The sequence below is a fragment of the Vanacampus margaritifer genome, chromosome 11 (assembly GCF_051991255.1).
Source record: "Vanacampus margaritifer isolate UIUO_Vmar chromosome 11, RoL_Vmar_1.0, whole genome shotgun sequence".
Taxonomy (NCBI): Eukaryota; Metazoa; Chordata; class Actinopteri; order Syngnathiformes; family Syngnathidae; genus Vanacampus; species Vanacampus margaritifer.
Window position 1 is genome coordinate 24,144,564 of NC_135442.1, and position 19,358 is coordinate 24,163,921.

At 39.0% G+C, this 19,358-nt stretch overlaps 1 protein-coding gene across 7 annotated transcripts in view; it reads right to left on the reverse strand.

Annotated features, from left to right (window-relative positions):
• Positions 1 to 19,358, reverse strand: part of itgb2 (integrin, beta 2) — an 81,363-nt gene that overhangs the window by 36,009 nt on the left and 25,996 nt on the right. For all 7 annotated transcript variants that reach the window (XR_013295975.1, XM_077580422.1, XM_077580423.1 and 4 more), the window contains exons 5-7: positions 3,769 to 3,939; positions 3,430 to 3,668; positions 1,732 to 1,890 (exon numbers count right to left, since the gene is read on the reverse strand). Coding sequence is in view for 6 of the 7 variants with exons in the window: in XM_077580422.1 (XP_077436548.1) it covers positions 1,732 to 1,890; positions 3,430 to 3,668; positions 3,769 to 3,939 (569 nt within the window). In the remaining variant the exon portion in view is untranslated. The remainder of the gene's footprint in view (positions 1 to 1,731; positions 1,891 to 3,429; positions 3,669 to 3,768; positions 3,940 to 19,358) is intronic.

A 19,358-nucleotide genomic window follows, 5' to 3' on the forward strand; every position in this document is an offset into this window, starting at 1 on the left:
AAAAAATAGATGTTATTTGAAATCAAATGTAACAACATAGGACATTCATTTCAACAATAAATAACAAAATGTATAAAGTGCATGTATTTGTATAATGATACATGTAATATTAGCATTATATCGTTGTGATTATTTTTATTTGTTTCATTCCAGATTTATGACTTGTGGTCTTATGTTCAATAAACAAACAAAGACAAACACGAGCCATAATCATGTGTGTCCTGCTGAGCCTTTTTGGAGGGCTAAAATAAAAATTGGGCTAACGTGTCTGCTTGCACTGTTGTTCGAGCTCCCAAAATTTTTTATTTTATGATTTTAAGATTTATGGTAGTATGCGCAAAAGGACACCCGGCGCGGAGAACGACATCCAGTTTTCAAAATAAAAGTCAGATTTTCAAAATAAAATGTTACTGACAAGCAGTTTAAAAGATTATTTTTTTCTTTTTTAATGGAAAACAGTTCAGTATATCACTAATTCACGTTTCATTGTGTATGCACTCTTTGTGGGTAAATAGGTTCCATGACCTGGTATTGAGCTAGAACGTACAATACGTATAAAGTTCATTGAAAATGAGAGAAAGGTTGAAATTGAGGTGTGCATCATCCAGCCAACATGCCACTATGATGCAGCACTGATTTGGGGTCAATAGGTCACATGACCTGGAAGCTTTTGAGCAAAAATGCAAATTTTTGTTGAAAAGAAAATTTATTAAAAATAAGTGGAGACCTAAAATGAAAAAATAAGAGGTGTGCAACATCCAACAGACATGCCACTATGATGATGCACACCTCTTATTTTTTCATTTGAGGTATCCAGGTATTTTTAATAAATTTTCTTTTCAACAAAAATTTGCATTTTCGCTCAATAGCTACCAGTTCACTTGACCTATTGACCCCAAATCAGTTTTGCGCAACACCTTAGGGCCCCCCAGGCCGCGGCAGCGCCGAAGGACGACCCCCGGGCCCCGCAGGGGCCACCGGCCGGAGAGCAAACCCAGGAGCAGGAGCGCCCCCCACTCCAACGCGGCCCGCGCCCCCAACCCAACGCAGCAGGACGGGGCACTGCAGGCCCGCCAGGAAATCCCACCGGCCCACAGCCCCCGCTCACCGTCACCCCAGCGTTCTTAGTGAGAGTTAACCCTGTTACTGAGTTCGCCAGCTTGCCGACTGGCGAACTCTACCCCTAAACCTTGAATGTGACCCCACCCAGTGTATATACAAGTGTGTGTGTTTGGTGCATTAAAATTGGGAGCAGGTGAACCGGAGCAGAGGGAAATGATATCCCCCTCTGCTCCGATCCACCCGCCTCCCAAGCATGTCAGTGAGTGTATGTGGTGCATTAAAAATAAATGGGGGGGGGGGGGTCGCGGCGGGGACACGGACAGGGGACCGCAGCACTGCTCTTTGCTGCGGTCTGCCCCAACCGATGGCGCCCCACGCAGACCCCCCCCCCCCCCCCACACACACACACACAGTTGTGTGGTGCATTAAAATTGGAGGGGAGTTGTAGGGCAAAGACGGTGTCCCCCCCACCCCTCCCAAAGTGTGTTATGTGCCCTATATGTCTATAAAAGTGTATTGTGCAAAACTCGTGCAGTGAGTTAAGAGGAGCGACCAGCGGACCCCCCCCCCCCCAAACAATTTGTATAATCTTAATTGGTCCACTACTCTTAGTAGCTGTGACAAAGACCCTGCTGTTGATTGCTCATCTCCATGTGTGCCCATACATACCATTTCATTGCTCTTGGTATAAAGGGTGTTCTTCACGTGGCACTGTTCATCATTTGGTTCCAGGATGCCAGCCAATTTCCCATCTCCAGCCATGTGGAATCCGTCATCAGTTGCCAACACAAGCAGTCGAGTACTACTGTTCCTCCAACCTATTTTATCCTGACAACAAAATGTGTAAATTCAAAGCAGTTTTCAAATAAAACACAAAATTACATTCAAAAGCCACTTCGATGGCCTCTCTGCCTTCTTCAAATATGTTTTTCAACTAAATGCAATTAGGACACCAAGGTGGCAACCATTTCTTCCTGCCACAGACCTGCGCAAAAAAGATAATAATAATGTGACTGTGAGTTTCAATATTCTACCATGAGTATTTGTTTACATTCTTTGAGTTCCCTATGTCTGAACCTGATAGATAGATAGATAGATAGATAGATAGATAGATAGATAGATAGATAGATAGATAGATAGATAGATAGATAGATAGATAGATAGATAGATAGATAGATAGATAGATAGATAGATAGATAGATAGATAGATAGATAGATAGATAGATAGATAGATAGATAGATAGATAGATAGATAGATAGATGGATGGATGGATGGATGGATGGAGTGGTTAGGTAGGTTGGTAGGTATTTTAGGTATTTACGTACTTACACGTTGCAGACGTAGATGTAATAGCTTGTATTTGTTGTAGAGTTTACAGTTTATTGTTGCAGAGACGTAAGTAAGTGCAGCTTTGCAGAACTTAACCCGATTGTACAAATTTGTTAAATAATTAGGTCAACTTTAGGGCCATGTTTGTCTGATTAGGGAAATTCCATCACCTTGTTTCTAGGGATGTAACGATAACCGTGATATTAAAAAGTGCCACAATATCGTCGTTATGTCACAATATTAAAAGCAGCACGTCCGTTAAAAAGGCAAGGTTTTATTCCATTTGTGCAGTTTTAGCACCATCTGATGGTTAGTTCATTAGTGCAGTTAAATATAAATCAGTCAAACCAGCAAATATTTTTCAATATCTCCATCAAAAACAAAAAAACATTACTTTTTGCCTGCTTCAGCCAAACACAACAATATGAGCTCTTTTTTTATTTGAATTTTTTATTTATATTTTTTATTTATATTTTTACTATATTGTGAGTTTTTACACATTATTGTGGGCTTTTTTTTTTATATATCGCCAACCTTCCAACAATATTGTGATAATTATCATATAGCGATGTTTGGCTATCGTTACTTCCCTACTCGTTTCAGACCATTCCTCTTTAGTTGATTTTCCTTATTTTTCTTTATTTTATCCTTTTCAATTCTTACTTATTTCTATTTCCTCTCACAGTAGTTAGAGTTGTGCTTCTTTTGAAGTTCCCAAATAGATTAGAAAATAAACGTGCACATAATCAAACCTGATTGTGTACTGTGTGTGTGTTTTAATAATTTATATTGACCTCTAAGCTGGAAAAGGAACTCATAAACTATTTAAGTGTAGTGTTTTTCGTGTGCCAATGTGTGAAGACATCTCAATTTAAAAAAGTGGAAAATATTGAGAAGTACCGAGGCCAACATTAGATGTCTGGTGAAAATGTCATGTCAATAGCATCTAGTAATACATTTATACCTTTAGTGGCAAAAATAATGATGTGTTAAATACTTATTTGAGCCGCTGTATATAGTAATACTTTATCCCTTACCCCACAAACAGCAGCCTGCATCATGGCATCAAGACTGCCTTCAGGAGAATCCAAATTCCCAGAAATTAACTGCTCTGTTACTTTTTCTTTGAACTCATCAATCCTTGGTGTCATACTAAGCACATGCCGGTAGCCAAAGGTAGCTTGACACTGGTAATTCTCATCGCATGGCCTCTGTAGTTTGTTCTTGTTGGTGTTGGTGTACGGAAGGACCGTCTTATCAACAAAGGCACCAAACCCTTAAATTATAGAAATTTTATTAGTGTCATATTTCTTGTGTTTCTTCTTGCAATACAGTCAGTGTACATGATTATTCAACAAGTAATATTGTAACATTACCAATTTGAGCATGTTCTGTAATTTTCTTTAGAGTTGCGAGGAGATCCTGCCCAAGTTCTTTGACATTTTCTAAGTCATCTCTCATCGAGAAAGACAAGTCCATCAGGTAGTAGAGATCCACTGGATAGCCCTGAACTCTTTTAAATGAAACACTAAATGTGGTTGGAAGCCCTGTGCAGAAGCAGAGAGGGGAAAAAAAATACTTAATACAGATGTTTCAATTTGCAAACAGTCACATCATGTGCCTTCTCATACAGGGTGAACATTGATTGTATTACAGATACCTATCTTTTTGTTTTTTTGTTCTAAATTATCCCTCAGTATGGTGCCCAAGAAAGTGAAATGCGCAATTGATTTGGCTATTTGGAAGCCCTGAACAGTCTGGTGGTTCCAGCAGTTTCTGGTGAGTTCTCAGTAGCAGGGCTGGGCATAGGCTGGTGCTAGGGGAGCAGCGTCCACCCTTTCCTACTTTTTCAAATGCAGCCCCTTTCTTCAGGGAATGACCTACAATAGAGTTCTGGACGTCACATAACTATTTCTCTGAACAGGAAAGTAGTGGTGCCGCATTAATGGACTACAATGACGAGGAGGGATAAAACTAGTGTTTATCCATCAACTTACCGCCCAAGAGCACTGACACTCACTTTTATAAAAAGGACATGACATACATGCGCGAGGTGGACAGGTTGGATGATGTTACCATTGCCGAGGAGTGCTTTTTTTATTCAACTTGGTGACGCTGCTACGCGGAATTAACCCCTCTACACTTCTTACACTGGTGAGTGCTTGCAAAGGCTTCACAAGTTTGTACAATCCGGATTTATTTTCCCTTTTTGTGTGGTCAAAATACCATTGAAGTTATCAGTTTCATGCAAGTCTTGGCAGTGTTATTTAGGTACGTTAGCAACTTAGCGTCTGCTAATTCGACCGCCGTCATTTATGCCCTAAAAAGTCTTTATTGTTCTGGTCAGTTATTAAATTCAACTATGTAATATCTATTAAACCCTAGCAGCACAAACAAATGAAACAGATTATTTCCCCCACATTTTGCATGTGGTAACTTGCCTGAAACTAGCCTGCTTCAGACAAGTTAGGCAAGTGCCCGATCACATCTTTCGCCTTCATTTAAAGGGACAGTAATGTGAATTTTTTTGGGAGCTATTATCCACCAAAAACATCACCTAAGTGGTGTTTTCCTCCATTCATCCCTCCATGAGAAATTGTAGGTCATTCTGCTCTCCAAGCACCAGCCTCTCCCAACCTTAGAAAACGAGCTCATGTCATTAGGTGCAGACCCTACGCCCCCGGGGCACAGCCTCTGCGGACTAAAGACATGCCTACTTTCTCTGAGACCTCCATGCTCGCAGGATAGTGATGAAAGTAGCCTTTATCATACACAAGTAGTCTACTATACTAATATATAATGTTTTATTTTTTTATAATTCCTGTATACTGTTTTGTACTTGTTCTATGGTTCAATAAAGCTGGTTTAAAAAAAGAAAGAAGTAGCCTTTATCAGTAAACATTTTGTCCGAATGAATTTAAAGCTATTCTTCATATTTGGGTTAGGGTTAGGGTTTAAATTCTGTTCCATGGCTGACACTTGTATAAACTACAAGGGAAATATTTTTGCATTACTGAACCCAACGGAATAAATGGTGGAGTGGTTAGTATGCTCACCCTGTAAGTAGTAGGTACCAGGTTCATGGTCCACTAAGGTTTTTTTGTTTTGTTTGTCTCTCTCTCTCTCTCTCTCTCTCTCTCTCTCTCTCTCTCTCTCTCTCTCTCTCTCTGTCTGTCTGTCTGCCTCTCTCTCTCTCTCTCCTCCCCTCCTACTCCACAACAATTTCTTGCATCAAGGAGCCGTTGTGTTTCAAATGTTTAGAGTTTTGTGGGCGGTACGCGCAGCAAACGGTTCGGACAAGAGGGGCGCGGCAACCACATGGGGAGAGCCGGGGTTTTACTGAACTGGGCGTTTTACTTCTGCGTTAGGAAAATAGCCAGCAAAATACCTAATTCATAAAAAATTACATCGCCATGGTGTCAAATGTAAGATTTAACCATTATATGCCTATAGTTAACTGTGGAAGGGCTTAAAATACCAAGATATAATACCTTTAATACAATACAATCAAGTAGTTGATTCACCTTATATGAAGTGATCGCTATGAGGAGGATCTTATATCCTCCGTCTTGTTGTTCACTCTTTTTATGGCTGCTGTGATCCATGGGAATGGCTAGTGGCTACGTCATCATAGCCGAACACGTCACTTCTGTGTCCAAACCAACTCCCGATTTTAATGGGGAATGCAAAAACAAACACTAAAGTATGTCTATAGAAGAGGGTCTTCTGCCCAGATTTAGTCATAACTGTTTTAATTTTCCTTATTTCCTCAGTAAAGCTTTGTGAGTGTTATCGCAATTTCTGCCAAGTGTCTGTAATCAATGATGTTTTTAAAGTCTTATCTCATGTCCGGTGAAATCCAAGTGGGCTGTTTGGTGGGGGCTTTGTGGTACCGCCCTTCAAAATAGTATAAGAAGGTTGTAAGTGTCTGTAATCGGGACACTTGCGAGAAGCTGCAGCCATTGTCTGTAAACACGCCTGTGTCCGTAATATTCTGTAAAAATAAAACCTTCGAAGGAACTGTTCACCAATTTCCAGCCTGTATTCAGATAATCAACATTCTCTCTACCCGAAAGACAACAAACACGTGGAAGAAAAAGCTGTTCTTCGTTACAATTGGTGACCCTGACGTGATTTCGGGCTGAGGTGTTAATCCAACAGACAGAACTTCTGGCGCCAAAGTAATTAAAGGTAAGAGGACATTTATCCTCCTAGTTGATTTTCTGTCTGTTGAATACTCCGAGACATATTTTCACGTCATCTAATTTGTGACTAAATTGTATATGAGATCTAAGTGAACAGATATTAGTAAAGTCTAAAATACAAGTTTGTTTTGTTCCATTACGGAATCCTAGAAACCAGAAGTCCTTGTTTTTGGATTTTACTAAGACATTAAATATACAAACACTAAAGTATATATATATATATATATATATATATATATATATATATATATGGTGGTTTCGTTCTATTTTAGTTTCGTTCTATTTTAGAATCCTAGAAACTGTAGAATCCTAGAAACTGAAGTCCTTGTATATGGGGTAACGTTACGAAGAAATGAGCGCATACGAAATAACTGAGTGAAGAGAAATAAGAGAAAAGAGAATAAGAAGTTCGAGTGGTTTTGATAAATTAAGGCTCGAGTGCTTTTGTTTGGTCCTAGTCAAGCACTCTTGAAATAAGGAATAGTTCGACCACTTCTGAGAAATTAAGGCTTGGACACTTATGTTTGGGAATTAGCAAGTGTCTTTGAATAAGAAAAAAGAGAAGGCCTATGGGAAACTGATACCACAAAAAGACGTCAATGAAGTAACAAAAATAAAATAATAAATAATAATAATAACAATAAATAAATAAGTAAGTAAGTAAATAAATAAATCAATAAATAAAACAAAATAAAGGGAACAGTTCATAGGGAAAGTGAATGGTTCAATTTGCGGCAAATACCAAACCATTCTGAATAAGTGTGTGAGAGAGAATGAAACAGGAATGCATGTGACTGTGGGGGGAGTGAGAGAGAACAGGTAAAAATGCATGTGAAGTATGAGGGGGGTACCTGAAAAAGATAGAGAAGGAGAGAAAGAATTGTTGAATAACTGGATGAGAAGTGTTGCGAGAATGGATGGTTTGTTTGGTGACATTAATGAGAATAACGGAAAAAGCTTGTGTTGGAGGAGCGGCGGCTCTAGAGTTGGAAGTGAAAAAAAAAAAGGAAAAGAAAGCTGAACTGGCGGGTTGTCTCCAAAGGGAGGGTGAGAGAGAATGATAAGAAAGTTGTGGAAATGATGCTGCAGAACACGCAGCTACAGGCCCTTCGAATGAGAAAGTGGAAAACAGGTTGTACATTGCTCGATTACAGAATCAAGTAGCAGAATTAAAGTGTCATGTCCAGAATCTTTCAGGTGCCCACCCGAACCAGAGGAATCTTCCAAAGGTCCAGCTTTTCCTCCTCATTGGCCTGTGACTCATTCCCAAATCTTGCAGGCACCCATGTAAGCTAAAGTTGACCCGTCCACTGGTAACTCTACTATGTTTTACAAACCTTTCTCTCCCTCTTATTTTTTTGTCTCCCTGATAATTAGGCTCTCACGCGAGAAAATTCCTTAACCTTGTCGTCTCAGACCTTTGTTTCCCCTCCCTGAGTGTGTTATTTCAAATCTGGTGTTCGCTCCCAAAGCAGATGAGGAGGCTGCGGCTTCTGTTGATCGGGCCCTCACTGATTACACTCTGAAAAAAGGACACGCCTCTACGGCCTCCATCCTTGCATTCGCAAGTGTTCCGAGCAGCCATTTTGAAGGGCGTTCCCAAGTGTGTGGCACAGGCCATGGAGGCCAATCTGGATCTTCCCGGTGCTGAGGTTGACCGATGGTTGTCACATCTTAAACATCATTTAAGGAGACATGCTAAAGAAAAAGAGTCTAAGGTAGACAAACACAAAAGTACAGAAACACAACTTGCTATGGTGCAGTTGCAAAATTTGAAAAAGCAGGAAGAAAACACTCTTCCTGTGATCTCATCTCCCTCTGTTGATTCCGAGTGCATGATGTATCAAGCAGGTTTATTCATGGGTCAAGGTGCGCCCCCTGGATGGCCTAAAATGTGCTTCAATTGTGGACGGCCTGGTTATTGGGGCCACGATTGCAGACAGCGACCTCAAGCGTCTGGGTGGAGAGGCAGAGGCCAACAAACTGCACGCCGAAGCAACAACATTCCCCGGTGCCAAACCAACAGTATCTGCCTCCATCTGATGGACAGTTTCCACAATGATGGTGCCCTGAATCCAAATGCTCAGTGACTGTTCAATGTTTTTTCACAGACTCTTTTGCATTCTTTTGTGTTTGCACCTAACTGTCCAGTCAATCTTTTGGGCAGAGATCTCCTCATCGCCACATGCCCTCTCATCAAATGCAGCCCTGATGGACTTATCCTGGAATTTCCGGATGATAACACCTACTGCTGCTCTACCTCGTCTACCTCCAGTGCCACCTCCCACTTCCCGCTTGTTGAACAATGCCCTGTGACATGCGCCACTGCCGACATCTACTGGGCAAGAGTGGATATTGACTCCAGTTGTTGGCTCAAAGCTGAGCACTTCTGAGCTCTCTGGTGACCTTGGGTTCGTAACGTCAGATCTTATGATATGGTAACTGATTATATGCATTGCACTCTGTACTATGGCAGATCAGGGGATGAGATCTATAGCGAGGCATTTCAGGAAATTGAAAACAACATATGGGAATTGAACATGGGTGATTTGTTTGCAGGCAAAACAGGTGTCGCCTTTTCGGTGTCCCCGAACAACTCCCACATGTCTCCTTGATGATCTCGCCTCAGCACACAGCGAAGGATCTCGGTCCGTTTGTCCTGGCATGCACACAGGCCACTGATTGGCATAATTGATTTCTATTTCCCGTCACTTGATGCTTATTGGATTCAGTCTAATCCATTTGTACCCACTTCCGTTTTGGAGCACCAGCTTCTGGATAGGCACCATGGAAGTGAAACAACCGACAGCGATTTTGCCGGTTACCTTCTTGATTTCTTTCCCACATCGCTGTGGTCCATGGATCCCACTGATGTTGGTCTCTGTAACGTCTCACTTGTTGTGTTTCAGATGAAACCAGGACAAATATATGTTCCCCAATACTCTGTAAAAGAGGCTGGGATGATTGGCATTTCGGAAACAATTGACGGTTTGCTCAAAGCAGGAGTGTTGTGTGAAATTTCCAGCGCTGATTATAACATGCCTATTTTACCCGTTGAGAAGAAAGATACTGGAAAGTTTCGCATGGTCCATGACCTGCGAGCAATTAATACGGCCGTCTTAACTCCTACTTTTTCTGTCCCGAATCCTCACTTGGCATTGTCTCAAATTGCATCAACCCACACTCATTTCACTTTGCATTGACCTGGCTAATGCTTTCTTTTGCATTCCACTCCACCCTTCAATTAAGCAATTTTTTGCTTTCACTTGGAATGGTGTTTGCTACTCCTACAATTGCCTGCCTCAAGGCTTTGTCCTTTCACCTGGACTCTTCAACGACTGTCTTCGCCAGTTGCTGTCTCCACTTGAACTGTCCCCTGGTGTTCTCCTGGTGCAGTATGTGGATGACCTCTTGCTGGCAGCTCCATCTGAAACTTCTTGTCTTGAAGCCACCAGGTCCTTACTCTTCATCTTCTTGAAACAGCATCTTTCCACTGCTGCAGTTCTTGAGATTCCTGATTACAGTCGCATGTTCTATCTGAATGTTTCTGAAAAAAAAACAGCAGTGTTTTTGCTGTTCTTTATCAGAAGGGGGAGATAGGAAATGATTCGGCAGACAAAGCGGCAAAGGAAGCGGCGGGCTACAGTCCAACATTACAATTGATGGTGAGTGAAAGTGAATTAGGAGAAGGACAATAAGTAACCACAGAAACAGCTAAGTTGTGGCAGGAAAAACCAAGTCCAGAAGAAAAGAGTGAGTGGATGTCCAAAGGGGGACAAAAAGATGAAGCAGGTATATGGTGAAAAGAAGGTAAATGTATTCCATCTCAGAAACAATTGAAAAATCTAATTTCTGAAGCCCATTGAAAAATGCCATGTAAGGTGTGGATGAAACACTGAGACAACTACACACCTGATGGCATCCTTTCATGAGTCAAATTGTTAAAAGTGAACTGCAGGACTGCAGTGTTTGCAGCAGGCATAACAGTATGCCTACATCTAAACCTCCCCAGGGCACTCACGATCCGGACGTGACTGCTCCTGGTCAGGTGGTTTCGATGGATTTCACTGACATGATAAAACCAGTGTCAGGTTACAGATATTTGCTGGTAATAGTGGATTCCTTTTCAGGATGGCCAGAGGCATATCCCTGCAAATCTGAAACAGCAAATGTCGTGGTAAAACATCTGATTAATCATTACATACCAGCACATGGGTTCCCTAGAAAAATTAGATCAGACAATGGAACCCATTTCAAAAACAAACATATACAAGCAGTAGAAAAAGCATTAGGGCTAAAACACACATTTGGTTCAGTGTGTCATCCCCAATCCCAAGGACAGGTTGAGCGAAAGAATAGAAATATTAAAGAAAAATTGGCTAAAGCACTGGTCTCATCAAATTTGAATTGGCTACAAGCTCTTCCTGTTGCATTAATGAATGTGCGAATGTCACTAAACTCAGCCAAAGGCTGGACTCCGTTTGAATGTCACACCAACAGACAATTTCCGGCTCCAACAGCTCCATTGGAAGAGACGCACGTTCCAGGACCTCCAGAACTCAAACAACTAACATTTACGAATAAAAAACAACCAGATGCTCCATCTGTTCCAGATGCACAAAACAGTGCTTGGTAAATACAATCTCAAACAAGGAGCTCATCTAGTTATTCTCACCATTGGGAACTGTATTGAATAATATAATTTAGTCTTATTTTGGCTTTTTAAAAGCTACAGCTTCAGCTGCTGTCAAAAAGTGATATGCTTATTTCACTCCGATCTCTTCATCAATCTTGGCCCTTGACCTTTTTTAATTTTCAGATTTCAGACTTTTCATAGATACAATTTATTTGGTGAAAACAAAACACACACAAAATGATTGATTTGACTGTCACACTAATACATCGGGTTTGTTGATTACATTGTTCAGCATAAGACTTCCTGCCGAATTACCTCCATTATAACCACATTTTTTCAATGCATATATGACACTTCTATTACATCATTTCTGAAATAGGCTTTTGAATGGTTAAAATCCCCAATTATATATACAGGTATATATATATATAAAAAAATTTTAAGGACTGGGCATGGAAAGAACAATGTAAAAAAATATATATTAGATATGTTTGTGTTGCAATTGTGCATGGAATACTGCGCGCGCACTATGTATTTTGTGCGCATGAACTCTTACTTTGTGCACACGAACAATTTATTTGTGCACCAATTATTACTTCGTGCGCACGAAGGATTTATTACGGCGTGCACACGGGCTAACTATGTCTCCTTACTGGACATTCGGGTAAACAAATAGAGCACACCCACATAGACTTGCTTCGAACTTTCTATGCAACGACATCTACGCTAGTCAAAACAAGACCCCTGCGATAGCTCAAGGGTAAGTTTATTATCATGTTCTAGTCAATATATTGTATTCTTATTCTGCATTCAGTTAGTTTATTGATAAGGTCAATGCCTGATAACTTTTACAGCGAGTAGTTCTATCTTCTTCACTCGAGTTTCAAACTATAATCGCGTCCTGTTGCGGTTTTGCTAAATGTAGCAAACTAATTTATGTTTCTCTAGAAGCTGCAACTGTGGACATACATACTATTTCTGCCAATATCGATTATTGAACATTCCAAAGCCTGCTATAAACTCATATCAATGCTACTACTGTGCAGCTCTGACATTATCCCAGGTGTGTCAGACTCATTGTAGTTCATGATGCCACTTTACAGCCTAATATAATGCAAGGCCAGTAAAATCATATCTTAAAGGGATACTTGACTCTTTGAGCTATTTTCATTTTTTAATAACAATTTTGTCAATATTTTGTCCAGAATTAATGTGATAACTTCATTATTTTTCAATTACAATTAAAAATAAATTTTTCCACTTGCTGTCGACTGAAGATGACATCACCTGTGCTGATGAAGGTAATAGCCAATCACAGTGACACAACGAGGCTGTTTTTGGACTCAGAGGAAGAGGTGGAGGGTAAAGCAGCTTTTAATTAACAAAACAAAAGCTCTTCAATGAGAGGGAGAAAATAAAGACTATACAAACATTAACTGAAAGCGCTCCAAAAGGGAGGAAGTTCAAAACTACATTCAAAAACAAAAATCACTCTATGACTAAACAAAACTAAGCTATACAAAATTACAAACAAAGGTTCTCTCACGAGACAAGGCAATAAAGGCAACAAGGCAATTGGGTATCAAGGCTGTGGTATCAAGGCTGTGGTCTATGGCAGGCTTCAGTGGCTCAAACGAAAACACTTCGGCACAAGACAGGGAAAACGCAGACTATTTAACACATGAGGGTAATGGGGAACAGGTGGAAACAATCAGGGATCAGGGTTGACACAGACACCACACGAGGAAGGGCAAGTGACCTGAAACGAGAGGAGTCAGACTTTTCACAATAAAACAGGAAATGACAAGACACCCTCACCGCGGTGTGACACACAGCTAATCTGTTTTCTGGGTTTGGTCAGTAAACTGAGCCATGATTGGTCGTTACCTGTTTCCTCTGTAGAGGTGATGTCATCTTCAGTCGACAGCAAGTGTGAAAATCATTTTTTAATGAATTGTACATGAAAAACAATGAAGTTATCAAATTAATTATAGACAAAATATTAACTTATTACTACTGAAAATGGCTCAATGAGTCAAGTATCCCTTTAACCACATAATGCACTTTCCGTCTAAATTTTATATGAATACCAAAAATCTGTCACCAAACTGAGATGCTGTGGATTTTATTGTATTGACATTCAATGTGAATGCTTATTTTTTACAGTGAAAACAAACGGCGAATTGCATTGCTTTTGCCCGTGACTATCATACAAACCACACAGATTGTTATGGTAGTCAAATGACATCTCATCACATTTTAAAATCAAAATAATCCTCACAAATCAAATTACAATGATCCAAATTTCAAATCTTGAGTGGAGAGATTTCTTTCACCAAATTGGCCGCCATTTTGACTTGTGACGTCATCTCAGAATTGTCATTTGTTAAAGGTGGGGTCTTTAGTTTTGTCCGTTTTGTGTTTGTAAACACAACTGTTTGTGTTTGTAAACAAGCAATTCAAAACTGACTCCTCCCATGGCTCAACCCCCACTCTTCTCGTCAACATTGCGCCGGCCTTCAACGACACGCCCCCTGCTCTGTGATTGGCTGGAGGGGTAAACATAGACTTTCTGCCCACAAACGTCCCTCTCAAAAAACACAAAACACAACAAAATAGCAAAATACAGACTGGGGTGGTGGTGGAGGATGACAAATCACCACCACACATTAACAGAAGCCTAGAGGTGTTGATTGAAAAGGATTACATGTGTATACATCCAGTGTTTAAGAAGTGTTTATTTCTGAGTGAAAACTAAAGACCTCACCTTGTAAAAAAATATGGACTATGAAAGTTGAAGTTGGAACGGTTCAAATCAGTCAAAAAATGTGTAAAGAGGAGGTTAATACAGTATCTAAATATCTTGTTAAGAAGTAACACTAGTTACTTATCCCAGTTATTCAGTCAGTTATTTTTATCCAAATCTGATAAAGCATTTCAGAATAAAAATCCTTTGAAATCTGCAGTGGGATTATTTGTAATATCACTCTGAATATATCACTTTTGATGTAACTAACACATGGACAATTTAAAAAAGGAATTGTATTAAAATGCCAAAGTCAATCTTCCAGTCAAATAACAACAAAATGTTGCAATATGGAATATATGATAATTAGGACTCAAATACATTGAAATAACAAAAAGCTGTTAATTCTGCTACTGATTGTGCTGGCTACTTGTTTGTTAATTTTTTCCCCTTGTGGTTTTAGGGGCACATATGGATGCACGGCTGCAAGAATTTTTAATGGAACGCAAACTTGAAGATGTGATCCAGACACTTGAAGATGAAAAAGTAAGCAACTGCAACTGCTGTCTTTGCTTGCTGTGTGAGTGTGTGTTTTTTGTTGTTGTTGTTTTTTGTTTTGTTTTTGGGGGGGGGGTTCTTAAAAATGATAGGTAACGTTTTCTTGAAGAATTTCACAGTAGAATAGAGCGGCTTGATTCACAAAATCAGATTGGGACTACATTAATTCTTTTTTTAACATTTACTTTTTAGACTTTTATCTCCAAAAATGGTTGCTGACAAAGTGTTTACACATCAATTGAAATAAATATTAGTCATCTCAACTAAGAAAAATATCTGTATTATTCTCAAAAGTAAATTTTACCATTAGGTACAGTACATGGTAAAATGAAAAAAAAAGGACATGAATATTTTCACCTTTTGCAGATGTGTTCCTCCATTGTCATGATATCATTTGCATGTATGAATTAATTTACTTACTGACTTAAGTAATCTTTTCCCCCAGATTGATGAAACTGTCATTCCATTAATGACAGACAGTGACCTGGCAAAATACATCCCCAAAGCTGGAGACAGAGTCTCAACTGTGGCCTTCTGCAGACAAGCAGCACCGTCACAAAAATCGCCATCTAGAAGAGAATCCATACTTTCAAGACTAAGACAAAGACTGTCTGGAGCTGAGGGGATGCCTCCAAAAAAGAGATTGAAGTTGGTAGGAAACACAAATGCCAAACGGTCAGTGCAGTACTTGATCTGACCTTGTGAACAAAGCCATACTAATTCTGTTCATAGAAACCACAGATTTTCTCCGCCGTCCACAGTCTCACACGTGGATGTGTACCCCAGCTGCCCATTGGTTACCACAACTATCCAGATTTCCGCAGCGAATTTGACAGCATTCTCACAAGCTCGATGTGGGTAATGGATGTGGTATAGGTAATACATACAAACTTGAAAGATGTAACAGCTCCCATGTAGCCTGTTGTATGCAGGGCTGTTATGGACATAGGTCAGGATGACCTTTCACACAACTGAAAGAATCTCAAACTCTCGACTGAAATATTCTACAACATACACAACTTAAATACTTTCATACACACTAATGAAACAACATTACTTGAAATCCTGACACACACAACACTCACACTACTTAAACGCTTGACCCACAATTCTACTGAGATGCTCCCATGCAAACAACTAAAATCCTCACACACATCATACTGCAATGCTTTCATATCAAATACACGTTTTAGTACTGTGTATGAGTGTAATTACGTCCCTAACAGCCACTCACATGTTTCTGCCCTTTATTTGGTGGGTCATTTTGTTTCACTTGCTTTTAAAGTGGAGTGTGTCTGTTGCTAACTGTTAGGCAAACCACGTTTGTACAAAATGTTCTATTTTATTTTTTTTACATATTTACACTTGGACATTTATAATGAGAAAACTGAGTTATTTTACACGTCGTTTTCTATTTTTACAGTTTCTGGTGTTGAAAATTTGATTCATTATGGGAAACGATTCCTGAGCAAACATTGGATTTTTTAAATCTCTTCCGCTGTTTAGTGAACATGCTCAGGAAAAAAACAATGATAATAAAACCATAATAAATTATACACCATACAGAAGCCTACTGGGTCTTCTTTAATTTTTAAAGCATTATAGATTTATGATCCCATTGCCAGTAAATGTGTTTGCTGTCCAAGATGCTACTGTCCTTGAAAGCAAGGGTTCCGTTTTTGTTGTTGCCAGTAAGAGGTTCATTTCTAAATGTTTAATATGCTGTAAAACATATTCCATTATTAACAGTCATCTACTGTGTCCCAATTAACTCATTCACTGCCATTGACGGCTAGAGACGTAAAAAAAAAATCATTTTAACTATTTCTATTAGTTTAACTTTTTTTTTCACTTTTGTTAACAAGAGTATGAAAACCTAGAAGAACATTATTGTACATTTAGAACAGATATAAAATTTGTGATTAATCGTGAGTTAACTATTGAAGTCATGCGATTAATTACAATTACAAATTTTAATCGCCTGACGCCCCTATTTTTTTTTATAATTTAATCGCCTGATGCCCCTAATTTTTAATAATATTTTCTTTAAAAAAAATGAAAATAAAATAAAAGATGATTAAAAAAAAAGTATAGGTTTTCATACTCTTGTTAACAAAAGTGGGGAAAAAAAGTTAAACTAATAGAAATAGTTCAAATGAATTTTTTACGTTTATAGCCGTCAATGGCAGTGAATGAGTTGGTATTTAAATTAGCAGTCAAACGATTATTTTTTTTAACCAGATTAATCACATTTTATGTTTTTTTACATTTAATGTTATGAGGACGTCTTCAAAAAAAATTAGCCGCTGCACACGCTCATCCTCCTTTTTCTAATCAATTAATTACTTGCATAATTTAAAATGGAAAAAAGGCCCCCTGTAGTTCGACATGAATAAATATTCTGAATATCACACACACACATTTATTAAATGCTTTATTTAATGCATGTAGTTATGTTTATTGCTCAAACAACCTGTGCTACCTTTAACGTAACCATCCGCTGTCAGCTTAAGGATCGTCTGCGGTCAAAATAGTGTTATTAATCTGCGTTAATACATTATTAATGTGATAATTTTTGTGATTAATTAGTTAACGGTTCAACTTTGACAGCACTAATTTAAATGGAATCAAACACTTGAGAACAAACTGTGTCCCTCAGATTCAAGTACAAGTCAAGTGCCTGGGACATGGTAGATGGGAACTCCCAGTTTGATTCCTCCATTATTATTGTGCACAAATCAAACACATCCAAATCACATGGGACTGAATTTAAAAAGGTACAGCTATATTTGCATGTGGTCAAATCTTCAGACAGTGGAACGAGACAGTTCTCTGCACTCCATAGGTGAGGGGCCATGTACATGACATCAGGTATCCCACTGGGAATGTTGATGTTCTTGGAGGGCCTTATACGGTGAGCATTCCAAACAGCCCTATTGAAGAAATAAAGAAAAATACTTAGCTGTGGTGTACAGTGCATGTTTTAAAACATAATAAATAGAGCTGCTGGATTGTGGAGAAAATATTAATCACAATTACATTGGTAATAATTGAAATCACGATTAGGACAATCCTCAATTTTTTGGTAGCAAGGAAATATTCAAACGTCACACCGCGGTGAGGTTGTCTTGTCATTTCCTGTTTTATTTTGAAAATTCTGACTCCTCTCGTTTCAGGTCACTTGCCCTTCCTCGTGTGGTGTCAGTGTCAACCCTGATTCCTGATTGTGTCCACCTGTTTCCCATTACCCTCATGTGTTAAATGGTCTACGTCTCCCCTGTCTTGTGCCTAAGTGTTTTCGTCAGAGCCGCTAAAGCCAGTTACCGTCCACAGCCTTGTTGCCCTGTCCCTTGAGAGAACTTTGGTTTGTAACTTTGAATAGCCACAGTATTGTTTTAGTTAATGAGTGATTTTTGTTTTGATTGTAGTTTAGACTTCCTCCCTTTTGGAGAGCTTTTAGTTTAACTTTGAATAGCTTTTGTTTTCTCCCTCTCAACGAGGAACTTTTGTTTTGTTTAATAAAAGCTGCTTTAGCCTCTATCTCTGTGTCTGGGTTCTAAAACTGCCACGTTGTGTCAGTAATAAGACAAATACAATTCTTTGAAACACTATAGAGTTCCTTTTGGATGAAACTAAATTCATTACATTGGTTATATTAAAATAAAAAGGTGCAAATGTATACATTTAAACAACTCAAAATTCATATTAATCTATTTTTAATGATTGTTACTTTTATTTCTTTATCCGATTTTTTTGTTGTTGGGGTATATCATGTCTGGGGCTCCGTAGAATATAATAATAATAATAATATAATAATTTTACAATACTTTTTACTTTTACTTGAGTAGATGTGTGAAGAATTAATGCTACTTTTACTCCGCTATCTTGGGCTACACTAGAGTTGTTACCCGCTGGCCCATTCATACATTAGATTTGCCATATTTTCACGAAAGTGCTCCGCTTGACTGACTGTGTGGGAGCATTTCCACGGACACTAGTGACGTGGCGTTCACCAACAAATTGAGTCTTTTTAACAGCTCTTCAATGTGAGAGCCATTCAACCGACTACAGTAAGGTAATTTAATGCAGTGTACATGTGATGTTTCTGATAAAGCAGGACATGAAAAATGAAAATCCATAAGTCAAACCTGAGGTGCTTCTGGTGCTAAAATCCACCCGAGACCTGTAAACCGGTCAATATGTGTCAAAGAGGACAATGCCAATGTCCATCTGAAATAACAACATAAAGAGATTATGGTACCCTGATATGGAATCAAGTATGAACAACCTCATATACTGTAACTCTGTAGCACTATTAATTTCAACACACCTAAAGCAGGCTTGGATTTTTATGTAAAGAAGACATAAGGTCACATTTTTTTAAAATAATAATAATAACAGCATAGAAAACATGACTGATAATTTCAAATTATTTTAAGTACCGGTACTAACCTAGTGATGTGGAAGGTGCAATCACAAACACCTTCTTGGCTGTGATTTCTTCCGTTTTGGATGTTGTGGGCTTCTTCCACACACACTCAATATCCGTGCGGGTGCAGTTTTTCTCAGCCCAAATGAGGAGCGCTGCTACATGGTGGCACTTGGCCCTCCCGATAGTACAAGAGCAAGTACTTGTCTTCACTACTCTGTCCCTCAACATTTACCTGAGTGAAAACAACTTTCCTTACCCCCAAAAAAAACTTATACTGCAGAGTTTTTAACTAACTATAGGCACTCAATCTAACAAAGCAAGTAAACAATAATTAACGTTACACAGGTACAGTAAAAATAGCTTGATGTACAACACCCTTATGTTAATAA